General features: G+C 39.6%; 1 protein-coding gene across 1 annotated transcript in view; it reads left to right on the top strand.

The window, feature by feature from the left end:
* The window catches only part of LOC122549086 (integrin alpha-2-like), a 188,959-nt gene that overhangs the window by 60,428 nt on the left and 103,318 nt on the right, over window positions 1-25,213 (top strand). The window contains exons 3-8 of the mRNA XM_087989312.1: window positions 10,268-10,377; window positions 13,470-13,561; window positions 15,798-15,912; window positions 21,607-21,734; window positions 22,371-22,519; window positions 24,796-24,946. Of these exons, the coding sequence (XP_087845438.1) occupies window positions 10,268-10,377; window positions 13,470-13,561; window positions 15,798-15,912; window positions 21,607-21,734; window positions 22,371-22,519; window positions 24,796-24,946 (745 nt within the window). The remainder of the gene's footprint in view (window positions 1-10,267; window positions 10,378-13,469; window positions 13,562-15,797; window positions 15,913-21,606; window positions 21,735-22,370; window positions 22,520-24,795; window positions 24,947-25,213) is intronic.

Genomic DNA, 25,213 nt, shown 5'->3' with positions numbered 1-25,213 from the left:
TGACTGGGAGCTCAGATCTGATCCATTGGTTGTGCGATCACTTAGCTCGGTCTATCACTTGCTGTTTATGCTTTTTTGCTCGCTCCTGTTTGGTAGCTTCCCTATCCATATGTTACTTCCTTCAATACTATGGATGAAGCCCATCTTGTCTAGGAGAATCATTAACCCTCAATCCTGCTAATTTTCCAAATACTACTGTTTTCTATTTTCCTTTAGCTCTTCAGTTACATATATTGGACACCTAATATTTCTGGGAATTTTCTATATCTTCTGTGCAACAGGACACAGTATGTTTATTATTTATCTGCCACCTTCTTACCCTCCAATATAAATCCTCATCTGTAATTAGTTCAAAGTAATCCATGCCAACCTTTAAATCTTCAAGAATTGTTAGAAGGTTTTACAGACTGTCTCTGTGTTTATTGAAAGCTTGCTTTAATTTTCTTTTCTTCACCCTTTTCCTATCAGGGTATTTGTCCTCCTTTGCTGTGCATCAGTTTGTTGCCAATTCTTAGGTGCCACCAGCAACTTTGGCATTCTTATAAGCGTCTTCCTTTGATCTAATCTTTTATTAGCTATGGTTGATTCAGCTTTCCTTTGGGGTATTTGTGCCTCAAAGGAAAGCATATTTGTTGTAGACCTTGTGGTAATCCTTTAAGGAGAAAGTGAGGTCTGCAGATGCTGGAGATCAGAGGTGGAAATGTGTTGCTGGAAAAGCGCAGCAGGTCAGGCAGCATCTAGGGAACAGGAGAATCGACGTTTCGGGCATTAGCCCTTCTTCAGGAAATCCTTTAAGTACAAGTCATTGCCTGTCTACTGTTATATCTTATTGTGTATTTTCCCAATCCACTCTTGCCAACCTTCCTCTCATGGAACGTAGTTAAAAATCACACAACACCAGGTTATAGTCAAGAGGTTTATTTGGAAGTACTAGCTTTCGAGGCGCTGCCTCTTTTAACAATACACACACACACACACACACACACACACACACACACACACACACACACACACACACACACACACACACACACACACACACACACACACACACACACACACACACACACACACACACACACACACACACACACACACACACACACACACACACACGACCAAGCTTACATACACATACTCTTCCACATGCACTCACACCCATACGCACATCCACTTTGTCTCTCCTGCACGTGCACACTTATAAGTTAATGGGGTCAATTTATATTTGCAGAATTACATTTTATTTTGCTCAAAAACTGCATAAATCCACGTAAGATTCTGTAAGCCCCACTTTAGAAGTAGAATTGACTCAACATTGGTTTAGACTTTACCTTCACACGTTTAATGTATTTTCTGAGCTGAGCTGACACCTATTATTAGATAAGCTGATGCCAACTTGAGAATGTAATTCTGGGATTTACATATTAAAGAACCTAAACCACCATATCTCTTTCTAAAAGATGAAAGGCTTAATCTAAATTTGTTTAAGAACTATAACCTGGTGTTGTGTGATTTTTAACTAAAGTTGTTTAACATATCTCTACAACTCCATGACACTATAACCCTTTTGCTATAAATTCTGTGTCACATGGTCATGTTCCACAACCACCTGATGAAAAGGCAGTGCTCCAAAAGCTAGTACTTCCAAATAAATCTTTTGGACTACAACCTGGTGTTGTGTGATTTTTAACTATGTCCACCCCAGTCCAACACCGGCATCTCCAACTCATACAATATAGAACACTACAGCATAGGAACAGGCCCTTAAACCCAACATGTCTGTGCCAATCATGATGCTATTCTGAGATAATCCTATCTGCCTACACATGGTCCATCTCCCTCTGTTCTCTGCTTGTGTATGTGTCTGTCTAAATGCCTCTTAAACTTTGCTATTGTATCTGCCTCTACCACTTCCCTGGCAGTGCATTCCAGGCACCTCCTATCCTCTGTGTAAAAAAACTTGCCCCGCACATCTCCTTTAAAATATCCCTCTCTCATCTTAAACCTATGCCCCCTAGTATTTCACATTTCCACCCACTCATACCCTCACAGCTTCCCTTTCTCAGAATGTATTGCCCTATTTTTGGAATGAGTGATTTTGCGTAGTCTGCTTGATGCTGCTGCAAAGCAGGTGGTTATGGGATCCGAAGATTCAAACCTGATCTTCTCAGCATTTGGGGGTTAGTTTTTGCACTTGATGGTTTTTCCATCCTTGACAAATTTCCTCTTTCGTGGGTTTAGTCAGAGGAGGCTTCTATTCCAGTTTTTGTTTGAGATTTAGTATTGTTTAATTTTGAATCGTCCAGCTGTGTCAGGAGGGGCTGTACTTTCCAGTTCTGTTTTTGTATGTTCTGGTCTGGTTGGCACAGTGCCTATTCTGCTTTCTGGGAACAGTAGCAATGCACTTTGGCAGATTTAACAGTCTGATTGTTATACTTCCAGTTTGTTTTCTGCTCTTTTCTCACCGAGACATTTGTATATTGACTTTCTTCATAGTAGTCCACCCAAAGTACTGTTGATTAGGCCATTGATTTTGTAGTACTATTGAGAACATTTGAATTCCACGACATTTCCCATATCTTACCAGGAAATGTCCACGATGCACACAATGGGCAACATGCAGTTCATTCAGTTTTTACATTGCACAAATGCGTCCTTTTAGAAAAGCTGATTCCTCTTCTCCTTAACCAAATTTTAATGTGATTTTTGACTGTGTTTGTACATCTAGAATCCTAGAATCACTACAGTGCGAAAAGAGACAGTTTGGTCCAATGAGTCAGCATCAACTCTTCAAAAAGCATCCCATGCAGACTTAACCCCTGACTGTGTCCCCATAATTCTGCATTTATTATGGCTGGCCCACCTAACCCGCACATCCCTGGACACTATGAACAATTTAGCATCCACCTAACCTGCACATCTTCAGACTGTGTGAAGAAACTGGAGCACTCGAAGAAAACCCATGAAAAAATAGAGAGAATGTGTAAACTCCATAAAGACAGTCAATCAAGGGTGGAATCAAACCCCGGTCTCTGGTCCTGTAATGATGTCAAGATGCTGGTGCAGATTGGGGTGGATAAAGTCAGAAGTCACAACACCAGGTTCTAGTCCAACAGGTTTATTTCAAAACACAAACTTTTAGAGAGCTGCTCCTTCATCTGGTGAAGGAACAGTGCTCTGAAAGCTTGTGATTTCAAATAAATCCGTTGGACTATAACCTGGTGCCATGTGACTTCTGACCTGGCGCTGTGAGGCAGCAGTCTTCACCACTGAGCCACCATGCCACCCATCTAGTCATGTATTAATTTACAATTTGTAACACTTAATTGCACCTCCTGTCCAAAATTTATCCCTTAAATAATAAATATCTGGAAGATTTATTTCATTACTGTTTTTGGGATTTTTCTATGTGCAAATTGGCTGTTGCATTTTCTGCATTATGAAAATGGGTAAAAACAATGACTGCAGATGCTGGAAACTAGATTCTGGATTAGTGGTGCTGGAAAAGCACAGCAGTTCAGGCAGCATCCAAGGAGCAGTAAAATCGACATATTGGGCAAAAGCCCTTCATCAGAAATACAGGCAGAGTGCCTGAAGGTTGGAGAGATAAATACTTTCTCCACCTCCGCTCCCCCCCCCAGCCCCTTCCCCCACCCTCCTCTCATTTATCTCTCCAACCTTCAGGCACTCTGCCTGTATTCCTGATGAAGGGCTTTTACCCGAAACATCGAGTTTACTGCTCCTCGGATCCTGCCTGAACTGCTGTGCTTTTCCAGCACCACTAATCCAGAATACATTATGAAAATGAAAACCTGTCAAAAATGCTTAATTGTTTGCAAAGTGTTTTGGGCATTGCTGAAGTCAAAAGGTGCTATACAAACACATGTCTTTCTTTCTATATCTGCCATTTTCCAAGCAAAGGATTCCAGTGGCATCATCCAGTACACAAAGCTAGGAATCACATCAACATTTGATAACTAAGACTAAAAAGCATGTTGACTGTTGTTCATCGATATGCCCTTCTACAAATAGGTCACTATTCAGTCAGTAATGACTACAAATGCAATAATTTGAGAATATTGTGACCACATCATGGGACAGGATTTAAATTCCTCAGTTAGAACCTTAATATCCCAATGAATTCCAGACCTAACTCCACATCATCATGTAAATGCACATGTGCAGTTATTTGGATATGCAAAGCATTCCACTGACCAGGAATCCCGTTCAATTAATACCAGTAGACTCAGGAAAGAGACAAAACCAAAAATCAAAAACAACAATCAAAACAGGAATGGATCCAACTTAAAGGATGTGTAACAACTATTACAGAAGTGCTGCTCATCAGGAGTGTAAAGGAATACTCCTCACTTGTCTTGATGAATGCAGTTCCAACAAACCTCAGCAAGCTTGTTGCCATCCAATTCAAAGCTTGCTTGGTAATACATCACAAACACTCACTCCCTCTACCGTCACCAACACTCAGGAGCAGCAGTGTGTGTCACATACATGTTGCACTGAAGAAATTCACCAAGGCTCCTTAGGCAACATCTTCCAAAACCATGACCACTACCATAAGGCCAGCAGATACATGTGAAAACCTGTAAGTTCTTCTCCAAGCCGAGAGCGGGAAAGTGAAGCGAGAATAGCTATAGTGTATTTTTGATGATAGATACTCGATGGACTGAAGGTCCTCTTCTGTATTGTATCATTCTATAAATGTATGATATTGTGAAGTCATTCACCATCCTGATTTGGAATTGTGTTGACATTCCTTCGGTATTACTAACCAAAATCCTGGAACTTCCTCCCTCGCAAAATGTGTAAGCATTCCTGTACAAAATAGGCTGCTGTGATTCAAGGAAGGAGCATTTTATGGCATTTAGGGATAAGTAATAAATGCTGCCCCAGCTAGCAATACCCAAATCCCATGAATGAATAAATAACATTCTGTATTTTCCAATGTTATCATATGTAAATCCATATTCTGGCATTGGCATGATTAACAGATTCAGATTAATGAGCAATGAACACACTTCAGTAGTTGATTTAACTAGTTAGCACAGATACATCTGAAAATGATCCTATGTATTAAACAAATTGGTACAAATTCCTCACCTATAATTTATTATTGATCATGGGGACCCCTGGTTCTTACAATCATCTCTATACCTCTGCCTTACCTCAGCCCATCAAATGTTGAAACACTTATCATGTTTGTAATTTTTAAACTCAAATACTCAATTGCTTCTACAAGTTAGGTTCAAAAGTGTGCCCATCTCCCATTCTTCCAACATTATAACACATCGGAATTATAAATGGCCAGGACATTAAAAAAAATTACTTAAATAATCAGCACCCAAGGAAATTGCCAAATTTAAGCTGTATATTTTACATCTTTATGTACAAACGTTGAAGTTTCAATACATTCAACTATCATTTGTGCAGATCGAAACACATATGATCCATGATCCCAGCAATCCATAATCAAGTCTGCTTTTCAATTTTTGAAGTACAATAGAAGGCTGTCAGCCAAATGGACATTCAATTCTAGTTGAGGCACTGGTCATGGGTTCAAATTCCATCAGTTAGAGGACTTGAAATAAATAATCTTCATTCGGGAGGTATGGAAATAGCAGGGCTATGATTTTTTGTTAAATGGCTCAGCCTTTTGAAATTTTTATCTCATAAAATGCATTAAAAGAAACAGGATGGTCTAGTGAAGATATACAGTAAGCACGTAAAAGTTTAATTTAAATACTAGAAAATTGGCTTGTTTCCTGTTTCTCCTGAAAATATGGTCATTATTTTAAATAAGGCTCTGTAACATAGGAACAGTCAGTTTATAGGAACAGGCAGAACGAACAGATGATAGTCATATTAGTTCAAGGGTGTGTAGATTATACATGTGTAGCATGTTTTCACATTGATTTGCTGCCTAGTTACATGTATCTGTGGATTCAAACAGAGGAAATTCAATGTTCTAATCATAAGCACACAGTTACCACTGTTATACGATTAGCAATTTATTTTTGTGTGTTGTTGGAATCACAAGTGTTAGACTATTAAAATAGTATTATTTGTGATAATTTCATGCTTATAACTAAATAAATTATCTGCCAAAATTTAGAAGATAAATGATCCATTTTCTGTGACTAGATTCAGTTGAAGGGAAGATAAGAATTATGCAGTGGAGAGAAATGTTCTAACCTATTAAAATTTCTTCAAGGAAATCATTTTAAGAGTGAAGGGATTTCAGTCAAAAAGGCTGTTACTTAGATTGGGGGAGACCTTATGTAGCAAACTGCTGACTCTAAACAGTAATGCTTTTATTAAACAGCTGCTCCATGCAAACTGACAGCTTCCTGAGAATGGCTGAACTCTGCTCCCACAACCCCAGCCCTGTTAGGAGTATCTCCATAAGAAACAATGGAGCTCAACTGTTCTTTAAAGGCAATGGATCAACTGCCAAGGTAGAAGGTGAAGCAAAAACATTAGGGGAATCTACAGAGCAGGATGTCTACACTGCAGCTCTCTGGTACAAGATCATGCAAAGCCCCCACTTCAATAATGTTTGTAGGAGTTGTATGGAATTAAGGACTTTAAACCGAAAGCACGTCTGCAAACTTCCTCCTCAAACATAATGATATTCCTTACGTAATACAGGAAACAAAATCACCGTATCCTGTTCAATAAGCCAAACCGAGCTACAGCAAAATAATGTCAAATGAATTGATGATAGTTTCCTGACAATTTATTAGAAGTTGTCAATCTGTTTTTGTTCAGTGATAAAGCCCATTAACTATTTATTGCAATTTTCCTTCTTGCATCCGATAAAGCAGCCAAACCACTTCTGTTAAATAGAAGATTCCTATTGGGATAAATCCCTTCAGCAGGTTTTCCAGTCTATCACCTCATGACGTGCACTCCATATTTGCTTTCCTTTTGCTTATTACAGTGCTTCAGCATGAAACTAGATAAATAATTGACAGCAAAAGTTCAAGCATTAATTTGTGCAGCAATCTTAAAAAAAATCTGCAAAAACTCCATGGAATTGTTCATGAAGTCACTAAATAAAGATAAGTTATTTTTCTTATTCTCTTCTGTCAAAAAGACTCATTCTTCTGAAGATTAGTAATTCACTATTCATTTTTTTCTTGAAACTCCGAATCCACTGAAAAGAGGTAATTGATAAGGTCCAATTTTAGACACCAAATCCAATGAGAGCAGATGGGCAAAGGGTTAAAATTCCAGTAGCAAGTTTCACCCTAATATGACATCTTCACCTCATCATCATCAGAACAAGCAAGGTTTGAGAAGCCGTAGAGTCAATGTCTCAGGCAGACCATTGGAACTCACAGAAATTCTAAATTCAATGATTGATGAAATATTCCATGCCCTGAGGTAATGTGAAGAGGGAACAGTTTGAAGTTGGTTCTGGCTTTCTCTCAATGCTGCTGAGATAACACAATACTGATAGGAATAAAAAATGCCATTAAAGAAATGTCATAATTTTTCCTAACCGCGAAAGAAACTAATATTTATATTTTTTTAAATTTTCAACTTTTAACATTGTTATCAGCTTTCAAGGGCAGAAAGTCTGATTGGGGAAATTCAATTATGAAGGCTTTTACTACTTTCTTGTTCACATTATTTTTGCCTAAGTGATCACCATTTAAAGATGGCAAAAAAATGAACTCTAGATTATAATCCACACATTCCTAAAAGAATTTTATCACTACAAACTTCTATCATTGACATTTTCAAAGTTGCTACCTTTTAGTGGCTCAATGCACTGATTCTAAAAGTTATTGTGGCTCTGTCATATGTTCAGCCAGAAACTAGGGATTTCAGAGTCACACATGTCAGAGGAAGTGTGTTTAATCTTGAGTCTCTGCTGAACAGTATGGTATAATTAAAGTGTTAGTAGAAACTTAACTAGCTTTGATGTTCCTGGTACATGTTGGAGAAACTTTTCCAGGTTCCTGCTCTTCGTTATTCTCCAGGAATTAAGTTAGAATGTGTGTGATTTTGCATGTGCTTGTGAGTATGCATGTGTGTACACACATTTGTGTGTGACTGTGAGTGCCAATGTGCATTTGTGTGTATTTATCACTTATATTTTTCTATTGATTTGTGTAGGTGTGTATTAGTGTATGCATTTGTGTCTGTGAAGATGTTACATGGCAGTATCTCCATGGCAATTAGAAAAGTTATTTTAAATATTTTAATATCTGTGTTAAACATTATACTTGAATTGTGAATGAAGCGTCCGGACTTGGCTGCAATACCAGTGTGGAACCTGATGACACCTGCAGAGGTGGTGTTGGAGACAGAAACAAGAGGGAAATCAGAAATGCTCATGATGTATCCCTGAGTTGACACTGTAAAGGGTTAACTTTTGAACATATATAGACACAGAACTGGATTGACGGTAGAAGACAGAGGGTGGTGGTGGAGGGTTGCTTTTCAGATTGCAGGCCTGTGACCAGTGGAGTGCCACAAGGATCAGTGCTGGGTCATCTACTTTTCGTCATTTATATAAATGATTTGGATGGGAACATAGGAGGTATAGTTAGTAAGTTTGCAGATGACACCAAAATTGGAGGTGTAGTGAACAGCGAAGACATTTAACACAGAGTACAACAGGATCTTGATCAGATGGGTCAATGGGCTGAGGAGTGGCAAATGGAGTTTAATTTAGATAAATGTGAGATTCTGCATTTTGGGAAAGCAAATCTTTGCATGTCTTATACACTTAATGGTAAGGTCCTAGGGAGTGTTGCTGAACAAAGAGACCTCAGAGTGCAGGTTCTTAGCTCCTTGAAATTAGAGTTACTGGTAGATAGGATAGTGAAGAAGGCTTTTGGTATGCTTTCCTTTATTGGTCAGAGTATTGAGTATAGGAGTTGGGAGGTCATGCTGCAGCTGTACAGGACATTGGTTCGGCCACTGTTGGAATATTGCGTGCAATTCTGGTCTCCTTCCTATTGGAAGGGTGTTGTGAAACTTGAAAAGGTTCAGAAAAGATTTACAAGGATGTTGACAGGGTTGGAGGATTTGAGCTATAGGAAGAGGTTGAATAGGCTGGGGCTGTTTTTCCCTGGAGAGTCGGAGGCTGAAGGGTGAACTTATAGAGATTATAAAATCATGAGGAGCATGGATAGGATAAATAGACAAAGTCTTTTCCCTGTGGTGGGGGAGTCCAGAACTCGAGGGCATAGGTTTAGGGTGAGAGGGGAAAGATATAAAAGGGACCTAATGACAAACTTTTTAATTCAGAGGGTGGTGTGTGTATGGAATGAGCAGCCAGAGGAAGTGGTGGAGGCTGGTACAATTGCAACATTTGATTAGATTCCCTACAGTGTGGAAACAGGCCCTTCAGCCCAACCCAATCCACACCGACTCTCCAAAGAGTAACCCACCCAGACCCATTTCCCTCTGACTAATGCACCTAACACTATGGGCAATTTAGAGTCATAGCATGGCCAATTCATCTGATCTGCACATCTTTGGATTTAAAAGACATTTGGATGGGTATGTGAATAGGAAGAGTTTGGAGGGATATGGGCCGGGTGCTGGCAAGTGGAACTAGATTAGGTTAGGATATCTGGTCAGCATGGATGAGTTGGACGGAAGGGTCTGTTTCCATGCTGTACATCTCTATGACTTGATATATATATTAGAAGCTATGTCAACGATGATGTATTATAATGGCTTCACATTTCATTATATTTGTGAACTTAAGTATGCAGGATTATGAATTTACTGGACTTTTTTTAAAAAATGAATGAAAAGACTTATTGCGATCTTTTTTGCAAAGCATTTCTTGGAAACCACATGATTCTGCCCTTTATAAATCTCTCAGCTTTGGCCATCATCTGTGTTGATTTAGCTAATGGCTCTGTTGGGCCTGTGGCCCCAGGAACCACTCACTTAATGAGATGGGGAATCTGAAGAAGTCTAATTCATTGGCAGTATTGGGAAACACTTTCAGGCAGGGTTACCTCATGGATCAGTGACAGTACGTCCCATTTTTTTCCCCAACAGGTAACTATTTCCACAGGAGGTGAGATTCAATCTATAGAGAGCTGTCGGTACAGCAGATTTCTTTGTCAACATGAGTTAATGATTCAGGCATGACAGGGTACATATGCTAAATTCTTCTGTTGATGAGTCAGATGAATGTGAAGCAATATTGTGTCACTATTTTCTGAATCACCTGACATCTTTGATTTATTCTCACAAACATGTTCCCCATTTACAGGTTGCTGGTCGGGTCACCATGGAGTGGTTCTCCTGACAATCGCATAGGAGATGTATACAAATGTCCTATCAATAGCAACAGTGCAACTTGCGAAAAACTCAACTTGGGAAGTAAGTATGATGCCACAATAAACGTGAAAAATGTCATATCCATTGGTGACATATCTAACAGCTGTAGGTAGGCATACACCTAGCTGATTTTCATTCTGCATCAGAGCAGAGTTGGTTTGAAAATTGTCTACTGTCTTTTTCTGTTTCAATCTTTTTCCTCAATATCACCCAATACTGTATAGAATTATGTCCCATAATATTTTCAACTATACACAAACATACATCCTCTGAAACTCTTTCAATTACTTATGACCTTTAAACAGGAAAATGAAATCTGAAATAAAAACAGAAAATGCTAGAGAAACACAGCAGGTCAAGCAGCATCTGTAGAGAGAGAAATAGAGTTCTGATTATCCCTTCTGAAGGACAGTCATATTAGACCCCAAGCATTACTCTTTTTCTCTGCTGCCAGAGTGGTTAGCACTGCTGCTTCACAGCACCTTAGGCGACTGTCTGTGTGGAGTTTGCACATTCTCTGCGTGTCTGAATGGGTTTCCAAAGATGTGCAGGTTAGGTGAATTGATCATGCTAAATTGTCCATAGTGAAAGGTGCATTCGTCCGGGGGAGTGGGTCTGGGTGGGTTGCTCTTCAGAGGGTCGGTATGGACTTGTTGGGCCAAAGGGCCTGTTTCCGTACTGTAGGGGATCTAATCTAATCTGCTGAGTTTCTCCAGTGTTCTCTGTCTTTGTTTCAGATTTCCAGTATTGCTTTTCTTTTAATGTGGAGGCCACTTGTTGGATTCTGACAGGGCTGAAAGTTCTTTTTATTTTGCATCTGTCTCATGGAAGTACTCTACGACTTGCCCAAGCTAATGAGGAGGCCCCACAACTTGTCAAACAAAAAAGCTTTATCATTGTTGCTTCACATTTCCCCAACCTCTCAGTTAATCTTGCAGTTAAACTGTGGTTTCGGGTAAATGTTAGACTGCTCACCTCCTCTATCTAAATGATACCAAGTATCTAGAAACAACAAAGTATATCTCTATGGCACATAAATTTCTTGCTCTTCTCCTGGGGGCTTGAGGAACAGACAGTATTTGAGAATGTTTCCTCAGTTCTCACAGTTACAGCCTTTATGGTTTGATTTCATGGAAATAATGAGGAGAAAGTGAGGTCTGCAGATGCTGGAGATCAGAGCTGAAAATGTGTTGCTGGAAAAGCGCAGCAGGTCAGGCAGCATCCAGGGAACAGGAGAATCGACGTTTCGGGCATAAGCCCTTCTTCAGGAAACGAAATTGCTTAGATTTCCAGAATTCAATTTCATAACTTGTTCTGATGACTTTGAGCTTATAACCTTTGGGTTGCTAGTTCAGTGCCATGAACAAATAGGTTACCACAAATATGGGCCCTTCCTGAAGAAGGGCTTATACCCGAAACGTTGATTCTCCTGTTCCCTAGATGCTGCCTGACCTGCTGCACTTTTCCAGCAACACATTTTCAGCTTCATGGAGATAATATTGACTTAGTCTGACAATAAAAGCAGTCATATCAATTCAGCCATTGATGATACCTCTTCCTTGATATTGTATTGGGAGAAATGTGCACTGAGAGTTGCTGAATTAATTTCACCCAATTAACATGATCACACAAAGTCAGAATGATCCCCATATGTGACAATTTTATCATTTGATTGAATTCATTGATTCATTTGTTATTGCTTTCCCGATTTCTGTTTGTACTCATCAACTACCATGCATTTTCTGGTATTTGCCATAGTAAACACCTCCCACATTTTACCATGTTAAATATTTACAGGTTGCTTTTCCAGTTGGCATCATGTCTGATCTGAACAGTGTTCTGTTTTGAGTCACACAATGTTGGAACCTGATCTTGTTATTTTTGGAATGCTTTTACTCTGCATACTCAATATTATACCATTTGCAGTGTTTCAGGTGATTTCCATCCTATTTGCTTTTGTTGTTCCGATATCATTTTGCCTTTCTATAGTTATATACATGGCTCCTGGCATTGTGTATTTTAAATTCCCAGATCATGTTAAATTTGTTCACTCTGCTGCTGCTATCTGTACTGATGTGTGAAACACTCAGATTCTAGAATTTATCAAGAGTTATCTGAAAACCTGTCAAGATGAACACTACCTCTTGTCTTTCTTGATGAACTGAATTATACCACAAGCCACATATACTGACTGAATTTTTTTCAACTTTGTATTAGATTGATTCATGCTTCATACTCACAGCAATTATTTTATTTTTTCTATTTTCACAAACCTCTTCTGTCCCTCCAAAGAACAAGCATCCCTCATTTTACCCCATATTTGTGGTAACCTATTTGTTCATGGCACTGAACTAGCAACCCAAAGGTTATAAGCTCAAAGTCATCAGAACAAGTTATGAAATTGAATTCTGGAAATCTAAACAATTTCGGGCTAGTTCCAGACAATATAACCACGAAAACTGTTTGATTTTCATATAAACATGGCTGTTTCATGATTGCAGATCAGCTGCCCAATCATTGGAGCTGGAGACAAATTCAAGGCTGCTATTCAGCATGATGTTTCATACAGGCCTATATTTTGCCGCCAGTGAAGTATCATCTCCAATTCCCCTCTTCGTGAGATTGAACTTCCAGCTCCTATGGACTCCCATCCAGACTGCTGCTGGAAAGGTGCCTTCAAAACCTCAGATCACCAGATAAAAATAGTGTGCAGGAGGAAATCTGAGTTTTCTCCTCCTTTCTGGGCATGGAGGTACATTTTGCATATTAGGCATTTTCAAGCCTTAGAAAGTCCAGAGAAATATCACATGGGGTCAGGAATGCAATTGAATTCCCCCAGGCCATTTTTACACTGAACACATCTCCATACTCAGATGAAAGTTTGATCCTTAGGGTATGCTTAAAAAAAAACTGCACAATAAAGTTTAATTGTTAAATATATATTTGGTGAAGTTATTTAGTTTGTTACACTGGGCACTTTCTGATATCAAACACCATTTAATTGATTGAATAGATTTCATTTCTCTTGGCTCTCAAAATGAACTGTCCCTCCAGTATTGGTGAATGCAATGCTACTTGTATTGGACGAATGCTAAAATATAATATTTTATTAGATCTTTTGCTTGATGTTTCAGATATAATGACTATTCCAAATGTGACCGAAGACAAACAGGACATGAATGCTGGTTCCACACTGATCAGAAATGACAAAACTGGTGGATTTTTGGTAACTGCAAATTTTGAAACTGGATATTTTGCAAAAAGTAATACTGTGATGTGATACTAATAACATACTTAACTTTAAACTTTGCACAATTCACTCAGATTGTGAGTACTCGTGAATAGTGTTAAGTGCTGTTGTCAAGATCACTTTTTAGAACCAGGTGAGAAACATAGTAAATAGATCTGCTTCAGTTCAGCTACTTTTGTTGTAAATTTATACAAATATTGAATTACTAAATAGTGGTCCAAATTTTCTGACAGCCTGTCGTTATCCCTAAGTAGATGAGAGGTAAGTGTGGGGACACTGCAGAATCCCTATCATAGCACACTACACTATGAAGGAATTTGACATTGGATTTCTACACCTCTAACTCCCTGAAAATCTCCCATTTCAATTGGAGACTTCAGAGGACTCTAATAAGCGAATATTTAGTCAGGAGAAAGTAAGCTATGAAAGACTTATGCCTAAGCAACTATTCAACTGACCCCATATTTACCTGGATCACCCCCAACTACAACTCCCACAAATCCCTTACACTTCCACCACATGATTTGGCACCAATAATCCCTCAAGATGGGACCCCAACAACCTTGTCGGACCTGACCCCGCAGCTGCCAGAACCAATGCAACACCCCCATCTACTGCCAGACCCAAATGCACTCCTCCCTTCACATCATACGTGCCTTTATAACTGCCTGCATGTTAATCTGAACAGAATCTTAATCTGAGACTCCCAAGTCCCTTTGCACTTGAGATAGCCTTTTTTAGAAATATTCCATGCTTCCATTCTTCCCACAAAAATGTATAATCCCACACTTTACTGCTTTGTATTCCAATCTGCCACTTCTTTGCTACTCACCTTGCATGTTCAACTCCTTCTGAAGTCTGTACTGGTCACCGATGGTCATATTAAAAAAGTCTCTTTTATCCCTACTCTCTACCTTCTGAAGTTAGCCAATCCTAAATCTGTGGCTGTGCATTGCCCCGAACATGAACGGCTCTTATCATACTTCACAGTCTCCTTGTCAAAGGCCTTCTGGAAATCCAGTTGGGAGGTCATGTTGCAGCTGTACAGGACATTGGTTAGGCCAGTTTTGGAATAAAGTGTGCAATTCTGGGCTCCCTACTAACAGAAGGATGTTGTGAAACTTGGAAAAGTTCAGAAAAGACTGACAAGTGTGTTGCCAGGGTTGGAGGGTTTCAGCTATAGGGAGAGGCTGAACAGGCTGGGCCTGTTATCCCTGGAGTACCGGAGGCTGAGGGGTGACCCTATAGAGGTTTATAAAATTATGAGGGGCACGGATAGGATAAATAGACAAGGTCTTTTCCCTGGGGTGGGGGAGTCCAGAACTAGAGGGCATAGGTTTAAGATGAGAGGCGAAAGAGTTAAAAGGGACCTAAGGACAACTTTTTCAACAGAGGTGGTGCGAGTAAGGAATGAGCTGCTAGAGGAAGTAGTGGAGGCTGTTATAATTACTACTGTTAAAAGGCATTTAGATGGGTACATGAATGGGAAGAGTATAGAGGGATATGGGCCAAGTGCTGGCAAATGGGACTGGATTAATTGAGGATATGTGGTAGGCATGGATGAGTTGAACCGAAGGGTCAGTTTCTGTGCCGTACATCTCTATGACTCTATATCTAACTTGCTTGTTACCTCCACCATCAATGCTCAGTAGAAGCTGCTGTTGAAATTTGTCAAAGATTATTAGACAGCACCTTCCAAACTCATGAACCACTATACCTGCAAGGACAAGGGCTACAATCACCATCCTGTTCCTTCACTGTTGCTGGGTCTAAACCCTGGAATTTCCTCCCAAAGGGCATTGTGTGTCAACCTACAGCTGTCAACCAGTTCAAGAAGACAGCTCACCAATACCTTTTCAAGGGTAACTAGATTTGAGCAGTAAATGCTGACCAGCCAGCGATGGCTATGTCCCACATGTGAAATAAATAAAAACACTTGACACACCATGAGCTCCCAGGTCTATGCCAACCATTGCACCCAGGCATTCTTAATAATCCCTCACATTCTCTGTACCAATGCATGGCACTTCTATCCATCCCCAACAGCCCTTCAGACAGAGGAATAAAAGCAGATTCAAACCACTGCAATGTGTCTTGAGCAGTCGGTCCACCTCCATGAAAATTGAGAGGTACCAGGTGTTGCCTACCCCTGGCTAGGTCAAGATTGCAGTATTTTTATCAACAGAATTAATTTCTTTTTTCTTTCTTTCAGACTTGCGCTCCGTTATGGGCACAGAAGTGTGGCACCATGAATTATCCAAGAGGGTTGTGTGCAGATATAAATTCAAACTTCAAAATATCAAAAGCCTTTTCACCAGCTGTTCAACGTAAGCTTCAACTTCAGATGTTGAGTGTTACAAAATGTCAAACATTCTATAAATAATATCATTATTATCACAGAACTTTTCAACTCTTACTTAGAGTCATAGAGTCATAGAGTTGTACAGCAAGGCAACAGATCCTTCGGTGCAACTCATCCATGCAGACCAGATATCCTAAATTAATCAAGTCCCATTTGCCAGCATTTGGCTCATATCCTTCCAAACCATTGGCAATCATATACCATCCAGATGCCTTTAAAATATTGGAATTGTACCACTTCCATCACTTCCTCTAGCAGCTCATTCCATGCATGCACCATCCTCTGTGTGAAAAACTTCCCCTGAGATCCCTTTTAAATCTTTCCTTTCTCACCTTAAACCTATGCCTTCTATGTTCCCTCAACCTTAGGGCAAAGACCTTGTCTATTTACCTATTCACGCCCCTCATGATTTTATAAACCTCTATAAGTCACCCCTCAGCCTCCGACACTCCAGGCAAAATAGCCCCAGCCTATTCAGTGTCTCCTTATAGCTCAGACCTCCAACCCTGGAAACATCGATGTAAATCTTTTCTGAACCGTTTCAAGTTTCACAACATCCTTCTTATAGCAGGGAGACCAGGATTGAATACAATATTCCAAAAGTGACCTCTCCCATGTTCTATCCAGTCATAGCATGACATCCCAACTCCTATACTCCACAGACTGACCAATAAAGGTGAGCATATCAAATGTCTTCTTCACTATCTTGTCTACCTGAGCATATTCCATGGTTGAGTACCTCTAATAAACAATTTGACACAATGAGTTCCCAGAGTGCGTAAGCACATATCCCCTTAGATTTGCATTACCATAGCTGATTTCAGTCCACTAAGTGGTTAAAATCACTATAAGATCCTAATGTGGTGTTTTCAATAACCATAATGCAATGTGAGGTATAAGTTGTACACCATGGGGAAAGATGCCAAATTTCAAATAATCTCATCAACTAGTACTACAGAAGAACAGAGTGCTAATTTATTGACAATTAATTCATAAAGAAATGTTGTTAAAATTACATAAGGCATGGTGAGATTACATCTGGATTATTGTTTTGATCTCCTTACTTGAGGAAGCATGTGGTGGTACTGGAGCCAATTCAGAGAAGGCTCACCAGATTGATTCCAGGAAGAAAGTGCTGTCAGATGAGGAGCATTTGAATAGCTTGGTCTTGGTCTTATACTGGCTGGAGTTCAGGGGAATGGGGAGGATCTGACTGAGGTATATAAAATGCTAAAGTGGATTGATAAGGTGGATGGTGAACAGATGTTTCCTTCTGTGTGGAAGTCTTGAATATGAGGTCATAGATACAGAGTGAGAGAAGGTAGGTTCAATACTGAGATAAGGAGAAACTGCTTCTCTCAGAGGGTTGTGAATCTGTGAAACTCACTGCCCCAGAGTGCAGTGAAGGCTGAATCAATCAACAGATTCAAGAAAGAAACAGATATGTGTCTGATGAACAGTGTAACAAAGGGCTATGGGGTAGACCAGCAGGAGGCTGGAGGAACACAAGACGCCAGATAGCATCAGGAGGTGAAGAAGACGGCATTTTGGGTGTAACGCAGATCTGAAGAAGAGTTATGCCCGAAACATTGACTTCTCCACCTCCTTACGCTGCCTGGCTTGCTAAAATCTTCCAGCCTCCTGCATTACTATCTTGGATTCCAGCATCTGCAGTTTTTTTTGTCTCTAAAAGGTCTTTGAGGAGCAGTAGGAAAGTGGAGTTGAGACCAGGATAAGATCAGCTTTGATCATGTTAAATGGTGGAGCAGGCTTGAAGGGCTGAATTGCCTGCTCCTACTCCTAATTCTAATATTCCTATGACAAGTCAACTATTATTGACAAAGTGTAGCCATGGAGAAATCAATATGCTCACCAAGGTGCAAGTTGAGGACATAAACAAAAATTGCTGGAGAAACTCAGCAGATCTGGCAGAATCTGAGGGGACAAAGCAATGTTATTGTATCAGGTTCAGATACCCTTTATTAAAACATGGATGAGACATGCAGAGAACATACTCTTAATGTTTGCAGTAAAGGGGTCATTTCATATGAATGTCTGTTATTTTTAACGTAATGCAAGTGTAAATGAGGCATATTACAAGCTCAGCTCATTATCTTCAATTCTCCTTAGCCACACAAATACACATAACAGTCCCAATAAACAAACTCTCTTTAAAACCCAGTACAAATGGAAGACATACTTATAGGTTGAAGTTGAAGGGCAAAAAAGAGAGAGAGAGTTTTCACACAGCTCCCTGTCTGAACTTCCCAGTTCAGGACTCAACTGAAAAACAGCTCAGCTCAGCTAAAGAGCTGACCACTCCCCTCTCTTTATACAGGTCACTTCTAAAACATGACCACTTTGACCTGAAGTCTCATCTGTTTACATATAAACAAAAAGCCTCTCAAAATCCTTTTCAACTCTATGCCAAACCAGACTGATCGGAGTCCAGCTCAGTTTATTACTCTCTGAAAAAGATCAAGGACCTTGAGCCAAGGAACAGCTTTTAGAAAAAAGGGATTAGCTTTTTGACAAGCACCACACTCTCAACTCTGATCTCCACATCCACAGTCCTCACTTTCTCCTGCCAATGTTTAGGTCAACATTGAGTATAGGAGTTGGGAAGTCATGTTGAGGCTGTACAGGACATTGGTTAAGCTAGTTTTAGAATGCTGCATTCAATCTGATGTCCTGGCTATGGGAAGGATATTATGAAACTTCAAAAGGTTCAGAAAAGACTTACAAGGATGTTGTCAGGGTTGGAGGGTTTGAGTTATAGGGAGAGGCTGAACAGGCTGGGGCTATTTTTCCTAGAGCATCGGAGACTGAGGGGTGACCTTATAAAATCATGAGGGCATGGATATGAGGAATAACTAAGGTCTTGGTGCGTGTATGGAATGAGTTGCCAGAGGAAGTGATAGAGGTTGATAGAGGTTTGTACAATTACAACATTTAAAAGGCATCTGGATGGGTACGTGAACAGGAAGGGTTTAGAGGGATATGGGCCAAATGCTGGCAATGGAACTATTTTAATTGAGGATATCTGGTTGGCATGGACGAGTTAGACCGAAGGGTGTTTCCATGCTATTCAGCTCTATGACTCTACGACTCTATGAACAAGATCTAAAGCATGCATCCACCCACTGATCCTGAAGAAATTTACTAACATAATTTCTCCTGGCCACCACACATTGTCATTGGACTTGAGTTGTTAACTTGTCTCCTCTTATAAATGCTACCAAACCTTTTGCAAATGCGACCAAATCTGTTGAGTTTCTCCTGCTCTTTCTGTTTTTGTTTTAAAACCATGAACCACCACTGTCTTTCCTGACCATCAGCTAATTTTTTTATTCATCTTATTCCCATCCCGTTTATAATTTTTGCTGACAGATCTGTTGTGCAGTACTTTATCAGATCCTTTTGGAGGTCCATGTATATCACATCAATAGCATAGCCTTATTTATGTCCTTTGTAACTTCACCCAAAAAAGCTCACATACATTCATTCCAACTTTATGATATTCTTTAGATTGTAAACAGTGTCAGTATCTGAATGGTTGAATATAAGCTGAAGATGAGGATATTCATCACTGCTGTATCCTTGTTGTTCTATTGCTGTATGGATAGTTTGTTGTTCTTGTGTATCTGAAAAGAGAAAGGCAGAAAGGTATAGTGTTGGTGCAGGAAGAGTTACGTTTTGTGTCCTGCTTCAGCTTGTAAACCAAAGAAGCTCTGGATTAGGAAGAAAGTAGAATGTGAATAGAATTTGTGATGAAAACACCATTCTCCTTCCTGGTTTCAGCCCTGCTTCTGGCTATGTCACCCACAACGGGCATCTCAATAATGGTAAGCACAGTCTCGTTTTGAGAGTTTAAACACTAGCTCCTTGTGGGTTGGCCTGCTGCATCCAATTGTGAACCAAAGTTATCATGCAAGAGAGAAAAGGAAGTGTGTTAATGAGTGTGGTTCAATCTGATAGATTAATATAGCTCTTCTGAATGAGTATTTGGCATTGGTTCAAGCTGTGAAATGTATGTATTGAGATTTGCTGAAATACCAACTGTGTAAGGTTTTTGTTGGGCAACTGCATGTCAGGTACAAATCCTGATGGTTAGAGATTGTGAGTAGGTAAAGGATGGATGTTCAGTGAATTGCACAATTTCTGGAACCAGGAGTGCAGTTGTGAAAATATTGCATTTGAAGGTATGGACATTAATCTTTGCCAATCTAGAGAAATAATTGGAGTACTTGAGGCACTACATGCAGGTGCTTAAGGCTTGATACTTGGCATTGATCTCCATGGCTACCTATTTCAATTTCCATACAAGCAAGGGTCATGAAAGCCTCCTGATCCCTTTTAGTTCCAAGACATCACTATTCTTTCTACTTCCTTCCCACCAAGACCTTCACTGCATTGTCCAAAAGCCTTGGAGTGTACTGTAATTTGTCATTATTCATTGTTTCCTAGGTTGGATACACTTCTTGAACAGACTGTGGCCCAACCATAACACATCTTCCCTTTAAGCTGTGCAGCCTTGCTTAGAATGATATTAATCATTGGCATCTTTGAACTCATACTTATATCTCCAGCCAATCAATTGCTTGGTTAGCACAACTGGATTATGAAATCATTAAATTGAGTTGACTGCATGAAGTTGGCATAAAAATGTAAAAACTAAGAACAGGAGTAGGTAATTCAGTCCCTTGAACATGCTTTGTCATTTGATATAATCTTGGCTAATCACAGCTTAGCCTCAATTCCACTTTCCTGTCCATTCTCCATAACCCTTTAAGCAATTATTAATTAAAAATCTGTTTATTTCCTTCCTAAATGTATTTAGTGTCCCAGTATCCACCACTCTCTGCGATAGTCAACTATACAGATTCACAACCCTTTGAGAGCAGTCATTCTTCCTCATCTCTGTTTTAAATTTGCCACCCCTTTTCTTAAAACTATGACCACTCATTCTAGATTGCCCCACAAAGGGAAACATGCACTCTACATCTATTTTGTCAATTCCCTTCCATATCTTTTATACCTCAATTATATCTCTTCTCATTCTACTAAACTCTTGCAAGTATAGGCCTAAATTGCTCAATTTTTCCTCATAAGACAAGCCTGCCATGTCTAGAATTAATCTTGTGAACTTTCTCTGAACTACCTGCAATACAATTACATCTTTCCTGTAGTGTGGAGACTAACACTGTGTGTAGTACTCCAGATCTGGTCACACTACTGCCTTGCACGTGTACAACAATGCTTTCCTCCTTTTATTCCTTTAGCAATAAATGCAAAAACTCCATTTGCTCTCCTTATTACTTGCTATCCTGCATTCCATCTTTCTGCAACTTATGCAGGAGGACAACCATATTCCTCTGCACTGAAACATTTTGAAGTTTCTCTCCATTTCGATAATTTGTTGTCTTATTTATTCTTCCAACCATAATGGATAAACTCATACTGATCCACATTAAACTTCATCTGCCAAATTTTGACCCATTTACACTAACTTATCCATATCCATTTGTAAATTTCCTATTTCAACGCTGCAATTTAATTTCCCGTGCTGCCTGAATTAAAGTCAACAGGCATGGCTTAATCTCAGGTCATTATGTATAAGTCCATGGTGCAATTAACATTGCATTTATTCTATTTATAGGTTGTGGGTCCTACATGGATCTTGTGATAGTACTGGATGGATCCAACAGTATCTGGCCTTGGGGACCAGTCCAAGATTTCCTGAAAAAATTAACAGGAAGTTTAGATATTGGCCCTAAAAAAACACAGGTAACTTCATTTTTTCAGTTTTGGTATATATCTGGCTTTCTAAAATATGGCATTACTAAGGATATGGATTATAGTTTCTATTATGTACATTGTGCATGTCAGTATCTGTCATAAACTAAGAACAGTGTACGATGATTTGGAAGTAATTACATCTGCATACCTTTAAGTAACTAAAGAATTAAGGAAGGCTGAAATGAGACCAACTCTTATGTGAAATAGCACTTCAGGCTTTTGTGCATGGCAAGGAGCTTTACTTCACACTGGACAAAATAGATGAGGTTTTAAATGAAACCCAGTTGCCAATCAGTCCTGTATCTAGCACAATATAGTTCCAATATAAGAGGAGAAATGAAAAGACAGCTTCAATTCAACCACCTTCATTCCTTTTAGTACTTTACCCTGCCTAATAACTGATCCCAGAATCTTCCCTTTCGTACTTTGCTCCCATTTCTCTTTGAAAGACTGGTCTCCAACTTTTTCCAGATCTGATCAAACATGATCAAACTGGAATATGAACTCTGCTTCTCTCACCATAGACCTGCCAGGCCTGCTTCGCATTTTTACTTGCATTGAGTCAAAAAATGTCCTCCTGTCATTTTGTCCATGAAAGGTAATTAAACTGATCGTTCCATATAGGTATCTATTGTACAATATGGTGAAGATGCGAGATTTGAATTCAAGCTGAACGCTTTCAAAACAACGGCTGAAGCTGAACAGTTTGCTGAAAACATCAAACAAAAGCAAGGAAGAGAAACAAACACAGCTCAAGGAATCAACTTCGCAAGGTAAACTGTGCCTCAAAGCCAGGCCCATCAACTATTTCTGATTTGAGGGAAAGATATTGTCAAAGTAATTCAGAAGATCAGTGGCAGACCCGCTCAGCTGAGAACTTCAATTGACTTCGAAGAAATGGCTGATTGTCTGCAGTTGAGGTTTCTAATGAGTTGTCCCAATCCCCTTCAAAAGCTGCTGGTCAGATTGTTAGTTCTTCAGTCCTAGCAGAGTCACTAGGATGGGTGATCACTGCAGAGATAAAGTAAGGCACAGACTGGACTGAGTCAATGAGCTCTGGAGTGCAGGAAAGCCAACTTAGGCTCACCAAGGCCCACAGGCTAGCAGTGGCCAAGGCTCTCAGTGTTATGTTTTGTTCATTCATGGGATGAGGGAACCACTACATAGGCCAGCATTTATTGCCCATCCCAGAGGGCAGTTTTGAGTCAACCACATTGCTGTAGGTCTGGAGTCACAAGTAGACCGGACGAGGTAAAGATGGCAAAATCTTTCCCTAAAGGACATTAGCGACCCATGTCAATTTTTCTAACAATTGACAATGGATTCATAGTCATTATTGGAGTCTTAATCTTGAGCTTTATAGGATTCAAATTCCACCATCTGCCATGGCATGAAATGAACCCAGGTTCCCAAACTTTACCTGGGTCTCTGGATTAACAGAGCAACGATAGTAACGTTAGGCCATCACCTCCCCTATTGGGCAAGATATGCAGCAGGAAGTTTAAGTGCTGCAGCAAATGGTAATGAGCTGGAACTCCTTCCCAGGTAAGTGGTGCATGGGTTTGGGAATCAAGCAGGGTATGCATGGGTTTGGGAATCAAGCATGCTACTGGGATTGACAGGATTTCTTCATAATGGGCTACCATGGATGGTCTGGTCTCCTGTGATGCAAATTACTTTATGACTCTAAACGATGCAGTTTACCTATGGCTAGTTTTTCTAAGATGATGTTCTATCTTGTAGGCCTCCACCAGTGGGTTTGTGAATGGAGTCCTATATAATTCTCCATGTAGCCTTACTGTCACCCTCCTGCTGCCAACCACCAAACTGCAATTGAAAAGGATTGAGCAAGGCCTATCCAATTCTCAAACACTTGCCCAGCTGATGCTCTTCAGTAACCAATTCATACTCACTTCCCCCAGACAGGTCATCCCACTTGGAAGTGAGGGATAAGGATTGGTGGGGGCTAATTATTTCCATCGCTGGCTCTTTTTCAAGATCCAAGCTCCCACTCTCAAGTCCTAAGGTCTACCCTGGAAAAGGTGGTAATAAATAGCATTCCTGAACTACTGCAATTCATAGGGCTCCACCCACAATCAGTTAGGAAGATAGTTCCAGGATTTTGACTCAACGACAGTGAAGGAAACATGGTATATTTTCAAGTCAGGTTGCAGTGTGACTTGGAGGGGAAGCTTCTGCTGCTGTTGGTAGAGCTATCATGCATCCACTGCCTTTCTCCTTCCAGATGATGATGATTGTGGATCTAGAATTCTAACTGATCTCCAATGGAAATTCTCTCAAGTAGTTTACTGCTGTAATATTAAGCAGTTTAATGTCTTGTTAAGGTCATTATACAGACCTTTGCTTTGAGGAAGTGTTTTAAATAGAGAGCAATTATTGTAATTTCTGTCTCTTCTGATAGATTTGTCAAAATCCATTCTAGGCTACCTCAATATCAGAAAAAAAATGGCAGAACACAAATGAGTTAGTCTCCCTTTTTGTATGTATGTTCAAATATTGTTTAGTTAGCATCAATTGACTATTTATGAAAGATATTATCTGAAGTATTATAGAGTGTGACAGAGACTTGAATTGTTTATATGAGTAGACAAGTAATGAAGCAACAAAATGTGGTCCTCAATGACAGCACTTAACTTTTGGGAAACATCATATAACATGGAAATATGGATAATTTAAATAAACAATGACAAAGCAACTATGAATCATGCTAGGCTGTAGACCTTTACAGGTCTACTGAACTAACTATTGAACTAACTTTTAATCATAGATTTGAAAATCAGTATTATTGGCCCCAGGTAAATGCGTACAGCCTATACTAGGTCTTGTACTTCATATAATTCATGTTTAGTGTTATATTTCCTGACAAATTAACTCAGATAATGCTCAACTGCATGTTGATTGAAATATGTAGTTTGTAGTGATGTTAACTTATAGAATAAATTGGGGTAATTAACTTTGGCAGTATATAACTAAGAAGTGGATTAGTTCTGTTCTTTGAAATGTGTTAAACCAATTTGTCACATTTCAGGGAAAATGCATTCTCACCTCAAAATGGTGGAAGACCAAAAGCGACAAAGGTAATGGTTGTTGTAACTGATGGTGAATCTCACGACAGGGCCAAGTTGCCAGAAGCAATTCTTGAATGTGAGAAAGAACGCATTGTTCGATTTGGGATTGCTGTAAGTACATTTTTAAATGTCATCAAAGTAGACACTCATTATTTAACAAGTATGAAATATTTTGCAAATTTGTGCATAGCGCAGTAGGAGCTTTATAATTACATGCTCAGGAATTTCAATTTATTGGGACAGTCAAAGAAAATCATTAGCTGTGGAGTCAGTGATGGATATATCAGCAGATCAATATTCAACATAGAGAAGTGACAGTCCTCTGTCACCACTCTTATTTTTCTTTGTTTTTCACACTCTTTTCTACTAAATTGATGC

Source organism: Chiloscyllium plagiosum, unplaced genomic scaffold (genome assembly GCF_037043375.1).
Source record: "Chiloscyllium plagiosum isolate Xiang-an unplaced genomic scaffold, Cpla_swu_hap1 HiC_scaffold_1, whole genome shotgun sequence".
Lineage (NCBI taxonomy): Eukaryota > Metazoa > Chordata > Chondrichthyes > Orectolobiformes > Hemiscylliidae > Chiloscyllium > Chiloscyllium plagiosum.
This window is presented reverse-complemented; position numbering and strand designations above follow the sequence as displayed.